The 19,593-nt window shown below is 38.1% G+C and overlaps 1 protein-coding gene across 1 annotated transcript in view; it reads left to right on the top strand.

Annotated features, from left to right (window-relative positions):
• The window catches only part of DCHS2 (dachsous cadherin-related 2), a 244,291-nt gene that overhangs the window by 155,250 nt on the left and 69,448 nt on the right, over nucleotides 1–19,593 (top strand). Inside the window, exons 5-10 of the mRNA XM_040471942.1 lie at nucleotides 148–1,164; nucleotides 3,835–4,022; nucleotides 5,381–5,480; nucleotides 10,075–10,232; nucleotides 11,635–12,478; nucleotides 15,492–15,731. Of these exons, the coding sequence (XP_040327876.1) occupies nucleotides 148–1,164; nucleotides 3,835–4,022; nucleotides 5,381–5,480; nucleotides 10,075–10,232; nucleotides 11,635–12,478; nucleotides 15,492–15,731 (2,547 nt within the window). The remainder of the gene's footprint in view (nucleotides 1–147; nucleotides 1,165–3,834; nucleotides 4,023–5,380; nucleotides 5,481–10,074; nucleotides 10,233–11,634; nucleotides 12,479–15,491; nucleotides 15,732–19,593) is intronic.

Here is a 19,593-nt window from a genome sequence, read left to right on the forward strand (position 1 = left end):
AGGTAACACATTGCATAGTGTTTTCTGTGAATGTAGTATAGATTAATGCTTTCAGTTTTCAGTATTTCCAGTAGGTGCATTCTTTTGGCATATGGTGATTGTTTTCTCTTTCTCTGCCCCCACACTCCCCTCCTTTTTTTCCCCCAGATTCCTCAGAGCCAGTTTCTTACAGAATCTCCTCTGGCGATCTGGACAGAAAGTTCTCTATTCACCCGTGGCTGGGTGTCATTCGAACCCAGAAGTCTCTGGATCACGAAACCCAGCCCGTGGTTGTGCTCACGGTGCAGGCGCAGCTCGGCGGCTCCCCTGCGTACGGCAGTACAGAGGTCAACATAACTGTAATCGATGTCAATGACAACCATCCAGTATTTCCCAAAGCCTCTGACGAGGTGAAAATATCCCAGACCACACTGCCTGGCACAGCCTTGTACCTTGCCCGTGCACAAGACAAAGACAGTGGGCAGAATGGATTCATCCGATACACCATTGCAAGCCAGAATCCAAGCATCTTTTCCATTGACTCGGGGCTTGGTGTGGTGTACCTCAATGAGAGTCTGGGAAGTGGGACGCCCCAGAAGTGCACACTAACTCTCATGGCCCAGGACCTGGGCGTTCCTCCTCAGGCATCCCTATTAGTGCTGACAGTTGTGATCGAAGAGCAAGAACAGAGCCCATCTTTGACTTTTGCAAACTTGGTCTATCAAGTGGAAGTTAGTGAGTCTGTCTCACTGATGACCCCAATACTGCAAATACACGCCTACCCACTTGGGCCACAGGGCGCAAGCTTGAAGCTCCTGTACTCGCTGGAACCCAGCGCGGACTCTGCTGTGTTTGGCATCCGCCCTCACACAGGTTGGATTTATTTGCGGCGACAGCTTGACTATGAATCCACACAGACATATAATTTTAGAGTGTTTGCCTGGATCCCGGAGGACAGATTGTCGCAAAATGTGAGCACTTCAGTAATTGTTCATGTCCTGGATGAGAATGACAATTCCCCTACCTTCTTGCATGATGTGTTGTTTTTGAAAGTCGAGGAGAGCCCTGTTCCCCAAGGGGTAATAGGCAAAATTACAGCAATTGACAGAGACTCGGGAAAGAATGGACAGCTGTCATATTTCCTTTTGTCTGATGGAAAATTCTTCAAGATGAATCCTAACACAGGTAGCATTTTGTAGCTTCCACTTACTCCTTTAAAGTTGAAATTAACAAAACTCAAATCTTTTAGTTATAACGCTAGTACAAACATGCAGCGAAAGTTAGTTTTTAGTAGATAACTTACTCAGTTAGAATGTTGTGATTTTAAAATGAAGTCAAAATTGAATAGAATTTCACCTGTAATGATTCATTCTTCTCTTCCCTCACACCGACATATTGCCAATATATGGTTCTTATTCTGAATTAGAGGTATGGTCAGAATTGGACTGAATGAATCCTTGTGCAAAGTCTGATTTTACCCCCGACCATTCTTTTTCACTTGTAGATTTTTTAAAATGCCAAATAGTTTATAAAAGATAAGTGTCATCAATGTAAAACTAGAAAATAATACATCAGGTAAGATTTCAAAATCACTCTATTGATGTATTTCCCCATTTGCATTCTGGTAAGGGAACCATGGTGAAAGGGCAAATATTTCCACTGGGTATTTTCCCAAGTCTTCATTATGAAGTTAAATGTAAAAATGCTATTATATTTTTAAATTTGTATTTCAGAAATTTACAAGGATTTTATTTCATTCTGCAACCACCTACAAATGAAATACGTTGATACTGCAATCATATAGGTGAGGAAACTGCGACTCAGATAGGTCAAACAACATGCCCAAGGTTGTGGAGCTAGAAGGAAATAGAGAAGGCCTTCACTTCATACAACTCCAGGAGATACGGTTATGTTGTAGCCTTTGTCATTGGTACCCCCTGCCCTGTAGTGGGACAGAATTTGAATTCACTTCTGATTAACTTCAAGCCTTTATGAAGGGCCTGTTATGTGAATTAGGAACAGGTGCCCCTTCCTCCAGCAGATGGAGCTTTACACCAGGGCACATGACTTGCCAGGAAGGCTGCAAACTGGATTTCAGCTCTCATTCACTCCCAAGCTGGGACGCCCTCTGCAGGGCACAAAGTGCCTAGCTATACAGGGTGACCTGCTTGCTCTTTAGTTCCCTCCGGTAGACAGTTTTGTAGGTCTTCTGTTTCACCTGTGTTTTTTTTTTTCACTTGGTATTTAAAAAATAAATTAAAATATACAGTTGGCTCCCCTATGATTTTCTCTCTCCTGCGATTATCCAGCACCCAGATTCAGAAAGACCAGGTGTCCTTTCCTCGAATTGATATATGGCTTTTAAGCAAGTAGTTTAACTTCAGAGCTCAGTTTCCTCACCATGACTAGAAGGGATAATTCCTGCTGCGCTTCATTGTCCTGCTCTGAAGGGAAGAGAGCTAAAGTCAGTGAAGGGACTTGGAAGACTACCTTCTGTATTCCCGTTCACCAGGGATGAGTGCAGTGTGGCAACATAGGAGTTGAGACCACCCTTCAGAGCGTGGTGGCGTGCCTGCCCCCCAACCCTGATGCTCTGAGCGGTCTCTGTGGTGATCCGGACTGGCTCCCATGGAAGCCCAGCCTGCCTTGGCATTTCCTGTGTGCAGCACCACGCTGGACTCCACAGTCTTTTTCACCACTGCCCTCCAGACTGCTACTTGTCAATCGGAGTTGGTTCGTCAAATAAAAATGTGCTTGCCATTCAGGGTGTAGGGTTTTCAGAGGAGAAGTACAGTTTGGAACTCTCAAAATGCAGTTGCTGTGTATGTGATTTTTGTCAAAAATCTTGTAAACACTACATAAATGTAGTTTACGTAGCTGAAACACTGGGTTTCGGCTCAACAGTTCGGCACCTTACCCAAACAGGAATTTCCTTTCTGTTCCTAATTTCACTTTTTGTTTTGTTTTACACACTGTCATTTCATTTGGATGAAGAGGGCAAAAGTAACAGGAAGTCGCTTCGTATTGACTTTCTCACAAATAGATATTTCCATAAGGAGTGAGGAAGTTAATGGCGGTGGAGCCCTGAAGCAGGAGCTGGGCTTTGGGGAGAGAATATGTGGCCTCCAATGCCCCTGGCAGCAGGTGAAGGTAGCTGCGATTTTCTGCCTGAGTCTCCACGGCTGAAGTCTCTGAGGTGGAGAAACTGAGACCAAAAACCCAGAACTTGTAATGTCAGAGCTGCTTTTCATGATTTTATAAAGCAGTATGAAGAATGATATGCTGGGGGCGCCTGGGTGGCTCAGTCGGTTAAGTGCCGACTTCAGCTCAGGGCATGATCTCATGGCTCATGAGTTTGAGCCCCGTGTCGGGCCCTGTGCTGACGGCTCAGAGACCGGAGCCTGCTTCGGATTCTGTGTCTCCCTCTTTCTCTGCCCCACTCCTGCTCATGCTCTGTCTATTTCAAAAATGAATAAACATTAAAAATAAATTATAAATAGATAAATAATTTTAAAAGGATACGCTGTAATTTTAAATCTTCTAAATTATTACAAAATTCACACGGAGTACTTCATCATTTATTTTTATGAATGCGTTTTTCTTTTAGTTCAAATGGTCAATGGTAGATAGTTTGAAATACAAAGAGGGACAAATTTAAAGTGGTATTTTCAGGAGAAACTTCAGGAAGTTGAACAGTGGAGTCAAACTACTAATATACATCATCTTGGAAACTGTGCATTTACTCTGAGTTCTCTATCTGGTTTTCCTTTCTGTGATTTAGCTTGGATGTGGTTCATAATGGCAAGATTCTAGTACGTGGTGACAGCCTCTTTTGTTCTACTCCATATTCCTTAGGCGAATTGATCAGTTGGGTGGCATTGGACCATGAGCATCAGGTACACCATCAGGTGATTGTCCTAGTGACCGACCATGGCTCCCCACCACGAAACGCCAGCATGGTGGTTTACGTCTCAGTTACTGACATCAACGACAACAGGCCATATTTCCCACAGTGTCTCCCTGGAAAGGAATTGCAAGTCAAGGTTTGTAGAGTGAAGTAACCTTGCAATGAATTTGTAATGTTCTTAGTCATTTGTTTTGAGCACCATCTTGTGGTCAAATGTGTGAATTTATCAAATCAGCCTTGGTGTGGCAATGCATACATTTCCAGAAGATCTAGAAATTATTCACATGTGAAAACAAAAAACAAAAAAACCCCATAAATTAAAAAAAAATGATTGTATGTGCTATTTGAGATCACCCGTCTAGTGTAATGATAATGCAGTTTCGCCCATTGCGCCCAAACATAATGGTGCCCCATTGTCAGTAATGCTCGAGTGTGGATTGTTTTTCCAGTAACTTGCATGCATCTCTTTGTGCAGAGTTCCTTTTGGGTGATTCATACCCATCTCTAAGCTGATTAGTTAAACATAGGGGAACAATTTGTAGCTCTAAAGTAGACGTGCAACCAGAGATTATAAAATTTGATCTTTGGTAGCACATGCAGAAATTTCTCATTATGTCTATATTTATTTCATCTTTTTCATCTCCACGTTTTCTATGGTTTATAGTACACATAGTAAGTTAGAATATTTGCCTATGTACATAATTAATAAATATATGTTGGAGGTACTTTACTTTTTTAAATGAATGAATAAAAAGCTTGGAAGCTATACTCCAAAACAACTGGACACTCAAACTGTGTTCAGATATGCATATTGAACAACTCAAAAAAGGTACCGAGACAGTTAATAGCTTTCAAATCATCCTCCAAAGCTGTATTTAAGGAAAATTCTACCAAAGCAAAACGTTCTTATAGTATCATTTTGATTTTAATTATATCATTAAAATATCCCATGGCAGTGTAACAGGACTCTTCACTTGGAGTTCAACTCCACGTGTACATTTCAAAATCCTCTGAAAAGTTCCTGTTAACTAATGAGGTATGTTACCTGTATTAGGTGTGTTCCCTGAAATAAAGGTTTATATCAATCTCTAGCATATTTGGGGAATGAGAAGATGCTAGAATTCTTAAAATATGTCCAAAATCTAAGGTCATTTAGTCAATTTTATTTTTTTCCCTCAAAATTAGTGCAAATGCTGCAAATAGTCTGTCCAAATTGAGTGAAAGACTTAAATGTATAGTGCTGTTTCTTTTCATGGATTTGCATTTATGTAAAAATTATTTACATAATTTATGTGGTAGACATTTGAGTTATATGTGGATTTTAAAATGTTTAAATGTTTTTATGTTTAAATATTTAAATGTTTAAATGTTTAAATGTTTTTAAATGTGTAAAATAGTTTTCAAAATGCTTAGTAGTAATGTGTTCTTTCACTTAAAGATTCATATTTCTTTCTAAACTTTGACTAATTTTTAAGCCGTTTGTTTTAATAACAGGTTCTGGAAGGTCAGCCAGTAAATATGTTGGTGACAACTGTGTTTGCAAAGGATTTTGACGAAGGAAACAATGCAGAAGTCGTATATTCAGTATCTCCAGGTAAAAGTCACCCTTCATAAAAGAATTAAGAGCTTTTAGAATTTTCTCTTTTGTCTACCAACTATCTACCTTCTTCTGGGAAAATGGTTAATGATGAAAATAACACCAGGTACAAACAAAATAAATTTGTTATTATCTAGAATCACCTTTATTTTAAAAAATAACTGTGCTTGCTTTGGCAGCACATATACTAAATTGGGGCCCCCGGGTGGTTCAGTTGGTTAAGCATCCTACTTCGGCTCAGGTCATGTGATCTCACAGTTTGTGAGTTCGAGCCCCACGTCAGGCTCAGAGCCTGGAGCCTGCTTTGGATTCTGTGTCTCCTTCTCTCTCTGCCCCTCCCCTGCTTGCACTCTGTCTCTCTGTCTCTCTGTCTCTCTCTCTCTCTCTCTCTCTGTCTCTGTCTCTCTCAAAAATAAACATTAGAAAAATTAAAAATAACTTAAAAATGTAATGTAAAATCATAGTGGTTTTTGTGTGTCTCATATAGAAACCAACCAACCATCCACCTTAATGAATATTTTTCAGTAATCTGAAATGCAAATCAACTTTTATTGAAAATAAAGTATTTAGCGAATCAAAATTGTATTAAGTATAAAGAAATATGATTATGAGTACCAAGAATCTATGAATCTTTATGAAGACTAAATATTCTTAAGGTCAAAGTAAGCCATACCTGGAAAAGGTCACATGCATTCATATATATATGTGTGTGTGTATGTTGGAACTTCATATTTATGTTTTTGTTTTAGAATGTACAACTCTCAGATTTGTTCCAGTGATAAGCTTTAGTTGGCATTACATTTTATACTCTTTTCAAAAGGTATTTGTTGCTTTGTCATGTTTGTGACAAACATAAGAAGGCAAGAGATAACATTACCTATTATGCAGATAATGTCCACATGGAAAACCCAAAAGATCCTGCAGCCAAACCATTGGAATGAATAAGATAAAAACCTTCTGGGAACTATGTCAATATACAAAAACCACTAACATTTAAAAAAACGAAGCACATTTTCAAAGATCTCACTCACTGTAACAAAGAAAACCATAGGATATTGGGGCAGATTTACTGTGAAGTAATGGAGTTTAAGTTTCAGGGCCTTCACCTGAAGGGCTCTTCTGGGATGGGAGTAGGGGGCAGTGAACAATTTATATTTGTAATATGGTCTTATTTTTCTTAAAGAGAGCCCCTTACATAATATGTTTCAAAACCCCCCAAATCAGGATCATCCTGATAGGAGCAGAGGGAGGAAAATTTCAGTGAAAGACATTCAAGACCTTTAAAGTAGAAAATAACAAAATATTTTTTAAATGTTTGTTTATTTCTGAGACAGAGCATGAGTGGGGGAGGGGCAGAGAGAGAGGGAGACACAGAATCCAAAGCAGGCTCCAGGCTCTGAGCTGCCAGCACAGAGCCTGACGTGGGGCTCGAACTCACAAACCATGAGATCATGACCTGAGCCAAAGTCAGTCGCTCAACCGACTGAGCCACCCAGGAGCCCCAGAAAATAACAAAATATTAATGAAAGATCTTAAAGAAGAATGAAATGAAAAGGCGTATCATGTTCATGCTTGGGAAAGTTCAAGATCCTGAAGACGATGTGATGGATTGTTGAGTGATAATGAGCCTGCTGCATGCACACACACACACACACACGGACATACACAGAAAAATTAATATATTAAGCTCTCATCCTGCTCTAATACCATTATTTAGAAGGAAACAAAACCATGTGATATATTACTCGTGAATATATGGACTAGAAACATAAACCACTACTTTTAGAAAAGGGTCTAGTTACGGAGAAGGAGGGGAATGTGATCTGGAAGTATACCCAGATCCTCCGCTGTAGTGTTACTCTGTCATTTATTAAAAACTTCTGAAGAGGGCGCCTGGGTGGCGCAGTCGGTTAAGCGTCCGACTTCAGCCAGGTCACGATCTCGCGGTCCGTGAGTTCCAGCCCCGCGTCGGGCTCTGGGCTGGTGGCTCGGAGCCTGGAGCCTGTTTCCGATTCTGTGTCTCCCTCTCTCTCTGCCCCTCCCCCGTTCATGCTCTGTCTCTCTCTGTCCCAAAAATAAATAAAAAAAAAAACGTTGAAAAAAAAACCAAAAAAAAAAACTTCTGAAGAAATTTTGCGAATTGACACATTTGGAAATGTTTACATGGATGCTCAGCATATAGTTCCGAATGTTTGAAATATAGATTATTTTTAAACCTTAGCTTCTAGAATGATTCTTGGGGCATAGCAATATAAAAAATGATGGTATATATTATGTTATTCATACCTTTGCTTGTACTTCAACCCAACTGCTAAATAGAGGAAACTATAAAATATAAGAAAAATAACAAGATAAAAATAAATATAATACAAATAAAGACATGTAAAACATTCATGAAAATTTCCTACAGTATTCTTGTTAAGAATTAAATAAATGGATCAAAGCATAGAAATCACAAAGAAATAGATGTTACATAAATTCCTGCTCTACCCTCCAACTTTCTTTTTTTTTTAATGTTTATTCATTTTTGAGAGACAGATGGACAGAGTGTGAACAGGGGAGGGGCAGAGAGAGGAGACACAGAACTCCAAGCAGGCATCAGGCTCCACGCTGTCAGCATAGAGCCCAACGTGGGGTTTGAACTCACAAACCATGAGATCATGACCCGAGCCGAAGTTGGATGTTCAACCAACTGAGCCACCCAGGCACCCTCCAACTTTCTTAAGAGCAGGAATTCTTTTTTATTTGTCTTTATATCTTCTATAACTGGTAAAGTATCCTTGAAGAAACAGCTGGCTCCAGGTCTCGGACAGGAAACTATAAGATGAGTCTGTGCCATTTTGTCCTACCAGCTACAGGAAGCCTACTACAGATTACTAGGATCATATTACAAAAATTCAGGAATCAACTTTAAGAGGATCCCACTCTTCAAAGAAGGGACAGTTTGAACATCAATAAGAATAATAATGGCAATAGATTGAAACCCTGCCAATGTGTTTAGTTCATGCTTAATCATTCTTAAAACAGAAACTAAACAAACTTTTCGTTGTCATAGTTGGAGCCCTAGACGATGTTAGTGAGCCAATCCATTATTCTGAGCACTGTTAAAACAAGTTTAGCATCAAGTATTTATTCTGACTTTCCTGGGATGAACTGTCCCATTGGATGACCAATATGTAGATGAAAGTTTCTCTTTATTACTATATTCCAGCTAATAAATGAAGAATGGATGATAGACTCAGAATATTGTACTTTGCAACACTGAATGTATCTTTAGTGAATGTATCTTTAGCTGTGCATCAGTGGGGGCCAACATCAAAAAAGGAGGCCATCAGACATGTGCTTTTGAAGGAAAATGCAAAATGGCACTTTATGAAGTAAACTTGCCCCCCCCCCAAAACTGAACCTGAATCTGATTCACTTTCTAGAACTACCTTCCCATTTAAGGAACAGAGAACAGAGGAGCATATTAAGCCACATGTTAGAGATGAGAAACAGTGAAATCCAGATCATGATAAACTTCAGGATACATGATCCATTTCTTGACCAAATGAGTTGCAAGAACAAAATGAAGAGCTGGATAACAAAAGTGCACAGATTGAAGAGCTATGCAAATAGAGTATGTTGAACCTGAGCTGAGCTAACCAAAAAAAAAGAAAAGATAGCTATGAGACCATGGAAATTTAAAACTCGCTTTACATTTGATGAGATTAAGGGATAATTACTAATTAAAAAACTTTTTTTAATGTTTATTTTTGAGAGAGAGAGAGAGAAAGAGAGAGACAGAGCATGAGCCGGGGGAGGGCAGAGACAGAGAGGGAGTAACAGAATCTGAAACAGGTTCCAGGCTCTGAGTTGTCAGCACAAAGCCTGACATGGGGCTCGAACTCGGGAACCAGGAACGGTGAGATCATGACCCGAGCTGAAGTCAGATGCTCAACTGACTGAGCCACCCAGGTGCCCTGCTAATTATTAATTTTTAATAGAATAATGAAGTCCTGTGACTATATTAAAAATGTTCCTTTTTTTTTTAAAGTTTTTTTTTTTAAAGTTTATTTGAGAGAGACAGAGACAGCATGAGTAGGGGAGGAGGAGGAGGAGGAGAGAGAGGGAGAGAGACAGAGAATCCCAAGCAGGCTCCACACCGTCAGCACAGAGCCTGATGCCGGGCTCAAACTCATGAGACTGTGGGATCATGACCTGAGCTAAAATGAAAAGTCAGATGCTTAACCGACTGAGCCACCCAGGCAAACTTTTCCTTATTTTTTAGAGATGCATGTTGAAATATATACAGAAGAAATTATAGGATTTCTGGAATTTGCTTGAAAAGAAGATGGTAAGGGGAAATTATATGAATGGGGAATAAAGATCAGTCATGAGTTGATAATTATTGAAGCTAAAATGATAGGCACACAAAAGCTCATTGTGTTACGTTTCTTGCCTATATTTTTAGTATTATTTTATGTTTGTATACTCACAGAGCTGAAAACAAATAAAGCTTCCAAATTATATGGTTATGTAGATTAGTTAATTCTTTATTTTCTGCACTGTCAGTTAACATCGATTTCTTAATTTCCGTGTGTGTCTATAGAAGGTAGTTCTGATCACTTCAAGATTGATGCCAACAGTGGTGAAATCAGAACAACCACAATACTTTCACATGACTACAGACCTTCCTACAGGATGACCATAATTGCCAGTGACCAGGGGGAGCCTCCTCTTCAAGGACAGGCAGTCATTAATATTCAGGTAATGTTCCATTGTCACTGTACAGTGTGAAAAGATATTCTGAGGGGTGACTGGGTGGCTCAGTCAGTTAAGCCTCCGACTTTAGCTCAGGTAATGATCTCGTGGTCTGCGAGTTCAAGCCCCATGTCGGGCTCTGTGCTGACAGCTCAGAGCCTGGAGCCTGTTTCAGATTCTGTGTCTCCCTCTTTCTCTGCCCCTCCCCAGCTCATGCTCTGTCTCTCCCTCTCTCTCAAAAATAAATAAACATTAAAAAAAATAAAAAACTTTAAAGGTGTTCTGAAGGTTTTTGTTTGATATTTATACAAATGTTATGGTCAAAATTCCTTAAATAATGTGAATGCTGTATTTAGAGAGCACTGAAGAGTCATGTGTGTCTTTTTATTATGACTCACGAAATGATTAGACCCAAATAACTTTTAACTTTTGACTTTGTACATTTCCTGACAAGATACTTACCTTTCTTACTGCATAGGCTCACTGCATTTACATTGCTCTGCCTATGAAGAACAAAAAAGTGTCTTGTCTTTTACTTTTTCCTAATTGCAAGGACCTGGTAAATTTGTGGGAGAAACTTGTATGTAAACACGTGGTCAATAATAAGTCACATAGTTCTTTGTCATTTTTTTTAAATTTAGAAAAGTCACTTGAGAACCATATTTTACGGCTTTGCTTTAATCATAATGAGCAAACAACTTGTGGGAAGTCTTCATTGTAGGAAAAATTCACACTAACCAGTCAAAGATGAGATGACTGTGCTTAGCTAGATTTCTTTGTTCATGCACATGATAATCAGTAATATTAGTATAGATGTGTGTAATAATCAAGAAGAGATATCCCTAAGAATTCGCTTTCCAAATTATATTCTTTGATTGAGGATATGTGGGTTAGGAGAAAATTCTATATCATAATACTTCCAAGTCTCTGGTTTCAGATAAACAAAGACACATGATACATAAATGTGCACAGATGTGGCCATTATGGATATATTGGTCTCTAGGATTTAGAGTAATTTGGAGAACTATCTATCCCACAGTCTTGTTGAAGAATCACAAAGCTACAATTCAGCTTAACTGTAGCACGGTCTTACCAAACCTCATTTCACGCATTAGAACAAACAGGGAAGTGGAAAATTCTGTACTTTCTTATCTCCCAGATACTATTGCACATTAGAACAAATGGGGAAGTGGAAAACTGTGTACTTTCTTATCTCCTAGCTATTACTCAATTTTCAATCTTCAGAGACACCTTGGAATTATATAATAGAAAAAGACGTTTTCTCACCAATTAATATGTGTATCATACAAATGGAAGGGATTTGCTTCTGAAATACTATCATCACATCTATTGATTCATCTGTTACAAAGGATCCCAAATTAACACCTCCTTTCCGTTCTTATTTCAGGTGATACCTCTATCGAAAGGGAGAGCTATCATTTCTCAGAATATTAGACACTTAGTTTTACCAGAAAACTTGAAGCCTGCAAAAATAATGAGCTTGATAAAGTCAGCTGATCACCTTCAGCAACATCATAATGGAAAGTTACATTTTAGTATTGCTGCAGATGACAAGGATGGGCACTTCAAAATTGACGGCTCGACAGGAGACTTATTCCTTTCTAAGGAACTTGATTATGAAATGACATCCCATTATTTATTCAGGGTGGTTACTAAAGACCATAGCAAAACCCCTCCCCTGAATAGCACGGTCTTCCTTAATATTGATGTGGAAGATCAGAATGACCATTCCCCATCTTTCCAAGAAGAGGTCATCGTGATAAGCGTGGAAGAGAATGTCCCTATAGGGACGCTGGTGCATGTCTTCAATGCCAAGGATGGGGATGGCAGTTTTTTGAACAGTAGAATTCAATACTTCATCGAATCCCACCACCCTGGCATGAGTCCCTTTCTTATCCACCCCTCATTTGGCACATTAGTCACTGCATCCCCCCTTGACAGAGAGAGAGTTCCAGCTGTCATGCTGACAATAACAGCATCCGATCAGGCTGTGAATGTGACAGACCGGCGCGTGGGATCACTGATGGCAAAGGTAGTGATTTTGGATGTAAATGACCACAGCCCCACTTTTATGTCTTTCCCCATGGCCCACATCAAAGAGGATGCCACAGTGGGCTCTTTGGTGCACCACATAACTGCTCAAGATCCAGATGAAGGAAGGAATGGAAGAGTAACATACAGCATCCTTTCAGGAAATGAAAACATGGCCTTTATGCTAGATGAGTCATCAGGTACTGTATGCCATTGTCAATTAAAGTCTCTGATCACTTGCTTACATTTGTCCTTTTTGTTTTCCTATGTTAAAATAATTCTCAAGCTATACTGGCTTTAAAGAAATGTGACTTGATTTACTGTTTAACTTACGTATATGATAGGCACAGAGGTTGTATTTAGAGAACCAACTGTAATTGACCTTTTTGTTGAAATTAAAATCGACTGTGCTTTGTTGCTAGCTCACATTTCATGGGATGAATATACAGTGGCAAACTTCTTTGAGACTTTGCACTGTGGGTCCTCACAGGGCCCAAAGTAAATTGAGGCAGAGCAAGACTAAGCGTCAGCATTGATCAGACATTAGCATAGAATCCTATCTGTAAGATTGTGCAAATACAGGGGCGCCTGGGTGGCGTAGTCGGTTAGGTGTCCGACTTCAGCCAGGTCATGATGTCACGGTCCGTGAGTTCGAGCCCTGCGTCGGGCTCTGAGCTGATGGCTAAGAGCCTGGAGCCTGTTTCCGATTCTGTGTCTCCCTCTCTCTCTGCCCCTCCCCCGTTCATGCTCTGTCTCTCTCTGTCCCAAAAATAAATAAACGTTGAAAAAAAAATTTTTTTTTTTAAAAAAAAGATTGTGCAAATACACATTTGTAAATAGTTGGAAATACTGTATTTGTAAATTATTGGATTGATATGGGCATTAAGACCCTTACTTTCACATCAGTTGTAACATTTTATTTTTTACAGAAGCATTTACTCACTGTCCCCTCTGTCACTTATTCAATGTCATTCACTGTCACTTCACTTTTCTTGCTGTCACCGTATTGCCAGATAACATCTCCTAGAAATTTTGATGTGTTTTGATGGAAGATTACATGTATAGAGTGTCATTCTTGTGAAATTGGAAATTAACATCCCTCAACCTGATTTGAAAAGATGGACTAGCAAAATATAATAAAGCCATTTCTGCATAAGTCTTAGATAAAACATCTCAGATGTACATACCATTTGGCCCAACTGTTTGTTAGGAACATTATTTGGAATGGGACTGAATGTATAGGATTTGGAAGTCATGATTATAGTCTGGCTATATACCATTGGAAAATTTCATCAAAATATTTATTAAATCCTGTACATATGGTTCCATTCTGAGGCACGCATGACCATCACCTAAAAGCCCAACTGACAGAGAGATAGTCCAGACTCAGCTGCTGATTTCTGTTAGAGCAGGGGTCTCCACGGACCTGTTTCAATGACACTTAAAATGTTTTCCAGCATGGCTAAGGAAGGTCTATTCCAGATCGTTAAAGAGGATGGATAAAATTAGAATCATGCTTCAGTAATATAGGTATCACGACTCTTGAGCAATGGTACTGGCTGTTTCAGTGGAGATATTTTTCAAAGACATAAATGATCCTTGCTGAATGCATTCAGAGAAGACAGGCTATTTTTCTTCACAAAGCTCACATTTCTTATGAGGAAGACATAGTGAGTTTTGCATGGCTTTGGCTCTGAAATATAAAGTGATAAGTAATTGAAAAACTATCTTATGAAATCTAAAAGGGCAAGCTTCTTTAATTATATGAAGATAAGTTCTCATAGGATAAGCATGTGTTAGAGAAGCAAACAGCAATCCTAAAAGAAGAATTATGAGAACTGGAATCAGGTAGCAGCTCTATGTGTGCAAACTTTGTAACACTTTGCTTAGGTAAGTTACATGCTTTGGAGTTTATTACCTGAGTTATAAAGTCTTAACTATCTTTTGTTATGAAAAAAAAAAAGATAGTTAACGGAGAGTAGTATAAAGAGATGTTAAGTCTTTATCTTAAAGAATATAGCCATACTCACCTTTTTGTAACTTGGTCACTTTAAAACATTAAACACGACGTGTCATTTGACCTGGAGTGTATACTCTTGCAACCTAGATTTGTTTTTTTGTTTGTTTTAGTTTTGTTGTTCGGTTTTGGTTTGGCTTTGGGGTTTTTTAATTTTTTTTTATTTTAAGGAGAGAGAGAGCATGTGAGAACAGGGGAGGGGCAGAGGAAGGGAGAGAGACAGAGAGACAGAGAGAATCCCAAGCAGGCTCTATGTTCAGTACAGAGCCCAATGCAGGACTCGACCCCATGACCCTGAGATCATGACCTGAGCTGAAATTGAGAGTCGGATGCTCAACCAACTGAGCCACCCAGGCACCCTTGTTTTATTATTTTAAGTAGGCTCCCTGCCCAGTGCGGTGCTTGAACTCACAACCCTGAGATCAAGAGCCATGTGCTCTATTGACTGAGCTAGCCAGGCACCTCTAACCTAGATTTTTTAAATGAAAGTAAAAGTTGGATAGGTAAATAATTTTGATGTAATCCTCTCCATAGATAATGATATATGGTAGATTATTTCTGAATTCTCATTCATTTTATAATTTAAAGTAGAATGTTTGTAGTCTTTTAGTCAAAAGAATCATTTTTATTTTTTGGCAATATATATATTTTTTATTCTTGGTAATATATAAACTCAATGTCGGTTTAATAAGATTTATTTTTTTAAAGTTTATTTATTTAGTTTGAGAGAGAGAGAAACTAAATAAATAAGCAGCCTCTTATTTATTTATTTACTTATTTATTTATTTACTTATTTACTTTTTATTTATTTATTTATTAGGATTACGGAGAATCCTAATAAAGATTACAGAGAATCCTCTCAAACTAAATAAATAAGCAGCCTCTTATTTATTTATTTATTTATTTATTTATTTATTTATTTATTAGGATTACAGAGAATCCTAAGCAGCCTCTGTGAGAGCCCAATGTGGGGCTCGATCCCATGAACCATGAGATCATGTCCTGAGCTGAAATCAAGACTCTCAACAGTCAGATGCTTAACTGACTGAGTCACCCAGGCACCCCAATAAGATTTATTCTTGAACAAAGAAAACGTCTGAATTTTTAGCAAGTTAGGTAATTTAGACAAAGGTGGAGTAACCATGACTTCTTTAAAAAAATGTTTCTAATATTTCTCTTCTCCTCTTTCAAATCAGGCTTACTAACAACAACTTGTCCTTTGGATTATGAAATAAAAACCCAGCACATTCTGACCCTCCTGGCCCTGGATGACGGCATACCTGTGCTTTCTGCATCCCAGACTTTGACAATTACTGTTCTTGATGTAAATGATGAGGCACCAGTATTTCAGCAGAACTTGTATGAAGCTTCAGTTAAAGAAAACCAAAATCCAGGGGAGTTTGTCATAAGGGTTGAAGCTATGGACAGAGATTCAGGTAATTTAAAAGTATAGAAACTTGGCAATTAATGCCAAAAACAAAAATTCACATATTTTAAACTAGTTATGGCTCAGAAAAATGAAGACAGTTGCTACTTATCTGAAACTTCTAATACTTCTTTAATTAGCATACACGTAAAAACATATACACACGTAAAGATAATGTTTGCTTCAATATGGCTTTTGTTTGTATTGATTTATATTATTTATGGTAGAATGATACACACCTAATTAATTTGTATGCAACTTACTGATTTGATCTTGATAATAAACTGAAAAAATATAGACAAAGTATCACATTTCCAGAGTGTAATGGTTAGATACATTGCATACAAGAAGGTAAATGGTTCAGAATTCCCCTATATATAGCACAATGGAAGAGAGAGGATGCTTGGGTTTGAATCCTAGAACTACCCTTTACTTTAGCTGTGTAACTTTGAACAAGTAGCTAATTCTATCTGTTGCTCTGTTTGCTTATCTGGAAAATGGGGATAATGATAGTGCCTAATTTGTAGTTCGGTTATGAGTATGAATTCATTATTACATGTAAAGAGATAAGACCAGTGACTGGCACAATAAGTGGTCAATGAATGTTAACTTATGTCATTACTGTTATTACTCTTATTAATGTCAGCCACTATGTCCAGACAAATGACTTTGAAGTGAATGAATTGATTGTAGCTAGTAATTTGTAAATGTCTTAGAATTGCTTTTCAATATCACTGTGACTTTTTCTATGTAAGATTCAGTAATTTTAATAATGTTGTTTATATTTAAAAAAATAATGCTGAAAATTACAGTGAAGTGTTTGCCATTGAAAGCACATGCCAATTTTCTCCATCTGAGTTCATACAAATTGCTTAATAAGCTCATCTTTTTACCTTTTGCATATATATTTTTTTATTATAGAAGATTCAGACATACATTATAATTGGACATCTGTATACGCTACAAAGTGGTTACTCCCGCAGATCTAGTTACCATCTGTCACTCTACAATTGACATTTTTTTACCCCTTTCACCCACCAACCGCCTTCCCCTCTGGTGACCACCAGTCTATTCTCTGTATCTATGAGTTTCTCTTCACTTCATTTTGTTCCTTTTGTTTTTAGATTCCACATGGGACTGAATCATAGGGTATCAGACTTTCTCTTTCTGATTTATTTCACTTAGTATAATATCCTCAAAGTCCAAAGGTCCAACCATGTTGTTACAAATGGCAAGATTTAATTCTTTTTTATGACTGAGTAGTGTGTGTGTGTGTGTGTGTATCACATTTTTTAATACATTCATCCATTGATGGACATTTAGGTTGCTTACATATCTTGGCTGTTTTAAATAATGCTTTAGTGAACATAAGGGTACAAGTGTATTTTGAAATTAGCATTTTCATTTTCTTTGGATAAATACCCAGTAGTGGAATAGCTGGATCGTGCAGTAGTTCTGTTTTTAATTTTTTAAGGACTCTCCATGATGGTGTTTTCCATAGTGGCTGCACCAATTTATATTCCCACCAACAGTGTGTGAGTATTTTCTTTTCTCCACATCCTATCCAACACTTGTTGTTTTTTGATAATAGCCATTCTAACAGATATGACATGACATATCATTGTAGTTTTGATTTGCATTGCCCTAATAATTAGTTATGTTGAGCATCTTTTTATGTGGCTGTTGGCCACCTATGTGTCTTCTTTGGAAAGACGTTTATTCAGATCCTCTGCACTTTAAAAAACCATATTGTTTTTTGTTGTTGAGTTTGAGTTCTTTATATATTTTGGATATTAACCCCTATCAAATGCATGATTTGCAAATATCTTCTCCTATTCAGGAGGGTGTTTTTTTGTTTTGATGATGGTTTCCTTTATATGCGGAAGCTTTTTAGTTTGATGTATTCTCATTTGTTTTTTTTTTTTTAATTTTTTTTTTCAACGTTTATTTATTTTGAGGACAGAGAGAGACAGAGCATGAACGGGGGAGGGGCAGAGAGAGAGGGAGACACAGAATCGGAAACAGGCTCCAGGCTCTGAGCCATCAGCCCAGAGCCCGACGCGGGGCTCGAACTCACAGACCGCGAGATCGTGACCTGGCTGAAGTCAGACGCCCAACCGACTGCGCCACCCAGGCGCCCCGATGTATTCTCATTTGTTAATTTTTGCTCTTCTTTCCCTTGACTTTGGAATCTGATCCACAAGAACATCACTAGGACTTATGTCACAAAGTTTACCACCTATGTTTTCTTCTAGGCATGTTATCGTTTTAGGTTTTACATTCAAGTGTTTAATTCATGTTGAGTTAATTTTTGTATTTGGTGTAAGATAGTGGTCCAGTTTAATTTTTTTGTGTGTAACTGACTAGTTTTCTCAACACCATTTATTTAAGAAACTGCTCTTTCCCCATTGTATATTCTTAGCTTCTTTTTCATAACTTAATTGTCCATGTATTGTGTGGGTTTGTTTCAGGGCTCTTGGTTCTGTTCCACTGATCTCTGTGTCTGTTTCTGTGCCAGTTCCATACTGTTTTGATTACCGTTGCTTTGTCGTAGGAAATCGGGGGCATGACACCTCCAGCTTTGTTCTTTCTCACGATTGCTTTGGTCATTTGGGATCTTTTGTGGTTCCATACAAATTTTAGAATGATTTGTTCTACTTCTATGAATATGCCTTTGGACTTTTGATCGGAATTGCATTGAATCTGTGGATTGCTTTGGAAAGTATTGATATTTGAACAATATTAATTCTTTCAATCCATGAATGAGCCAACCTTTTTAAGTTCACCTTTGTATATAGCAAGTGGCATTACATAATCCGTATAATTAAAAAAAATTTTTTTAATGTTTATTTTTGAGAGAGATAGAGACCGAGTGCAAGCAAGGGAGGGGCAGAGGGAGAGGGAGATGCAGAATCCGAAGCAGGCTCTTAGCTGTCAGGACAGAGCCTGAGGCGGGGGCTTGACCTGAGCTGAAGTTGGACACTCAACCAACAGAACCACCCAGGCGCCCCATCAGTATAATTTTTTTTAACAAAAATTGTAATAGATATGTCCATGGTAATATTAGTATTAACAGTAGCATTTTCTTCCCAAATTGTTCATCCAAGGGGTAAAAGATAGACTTCCTTGAGCTTTTAAACTACATTGTATACCATTTTAGATGCTTTGCCCCTTGGGAAAACATCATCTTTTAATGAAATGCATTTTGCATAAATCTGTATATGATGCTGCAAAAACTTTCTTTTCAAAGACTAACCTAATTTTCTCTCTTTTGACCAGAATGGGGCAGTATGATCACAGAATTACTCTTACTATGCTCAAGGACACAGGGCTGGAGTGTGGTACCAATTCTTCCTCCCAACTTGTACTTATAGAATTTATTTAGCACATTTTTGGCAGTATGGTCTTAAGGGTGATAGAAACAATGGAAAATATACATAAGCTTTGTGTTTCACAATAGTCAATAAAGTTCTCTTAGAATGCTCTCTGGTGTAAATTGAGCAACATAGGGCCCTGAGCAACACAAAAACTACTTCCCAAAGTTCACAGACATATGCTGAACATGTCACCGATGTGAATCCATGCAATCATTAGGAGTCATTACTCATCAGCAATTATTAAAATATATAAAATGCTTCCTCTTCTTGACCTTACTTTATCTTACTAATTTTAGTTTTGGTAATGGACACTGCTAAGGAATCTCTTGCTTCAGTGTAAGAAGAGAGAGAAAAGCATTTCTCTCAAATTTTTACATGTATCAACTAAAACTGATTATCATAAATATGCATTCCACTTTTTACTGTCAGGTTGCCTACTGTTGGTGTTATTTTCTTTTAGAATAAGCCTGTTACTTAAACTGAATTGAAGACTTC

This window comes from Herpailurus yagouaroundi, unplaced genomic scaffold (assembly GCF_014898765.1).
Source record: "Herpailurus yagouaroundi ecotype Mexico unplaced genomic scaffold, PumYag 28, whole genome shotgun sequence".
Classification (NCBI taxonomy): Eukaryota; Metazoa; Chordata; class Mammalia; order Carnivora; family Felidae; genus Herpailurus; species Herpailurus yagouaroundi.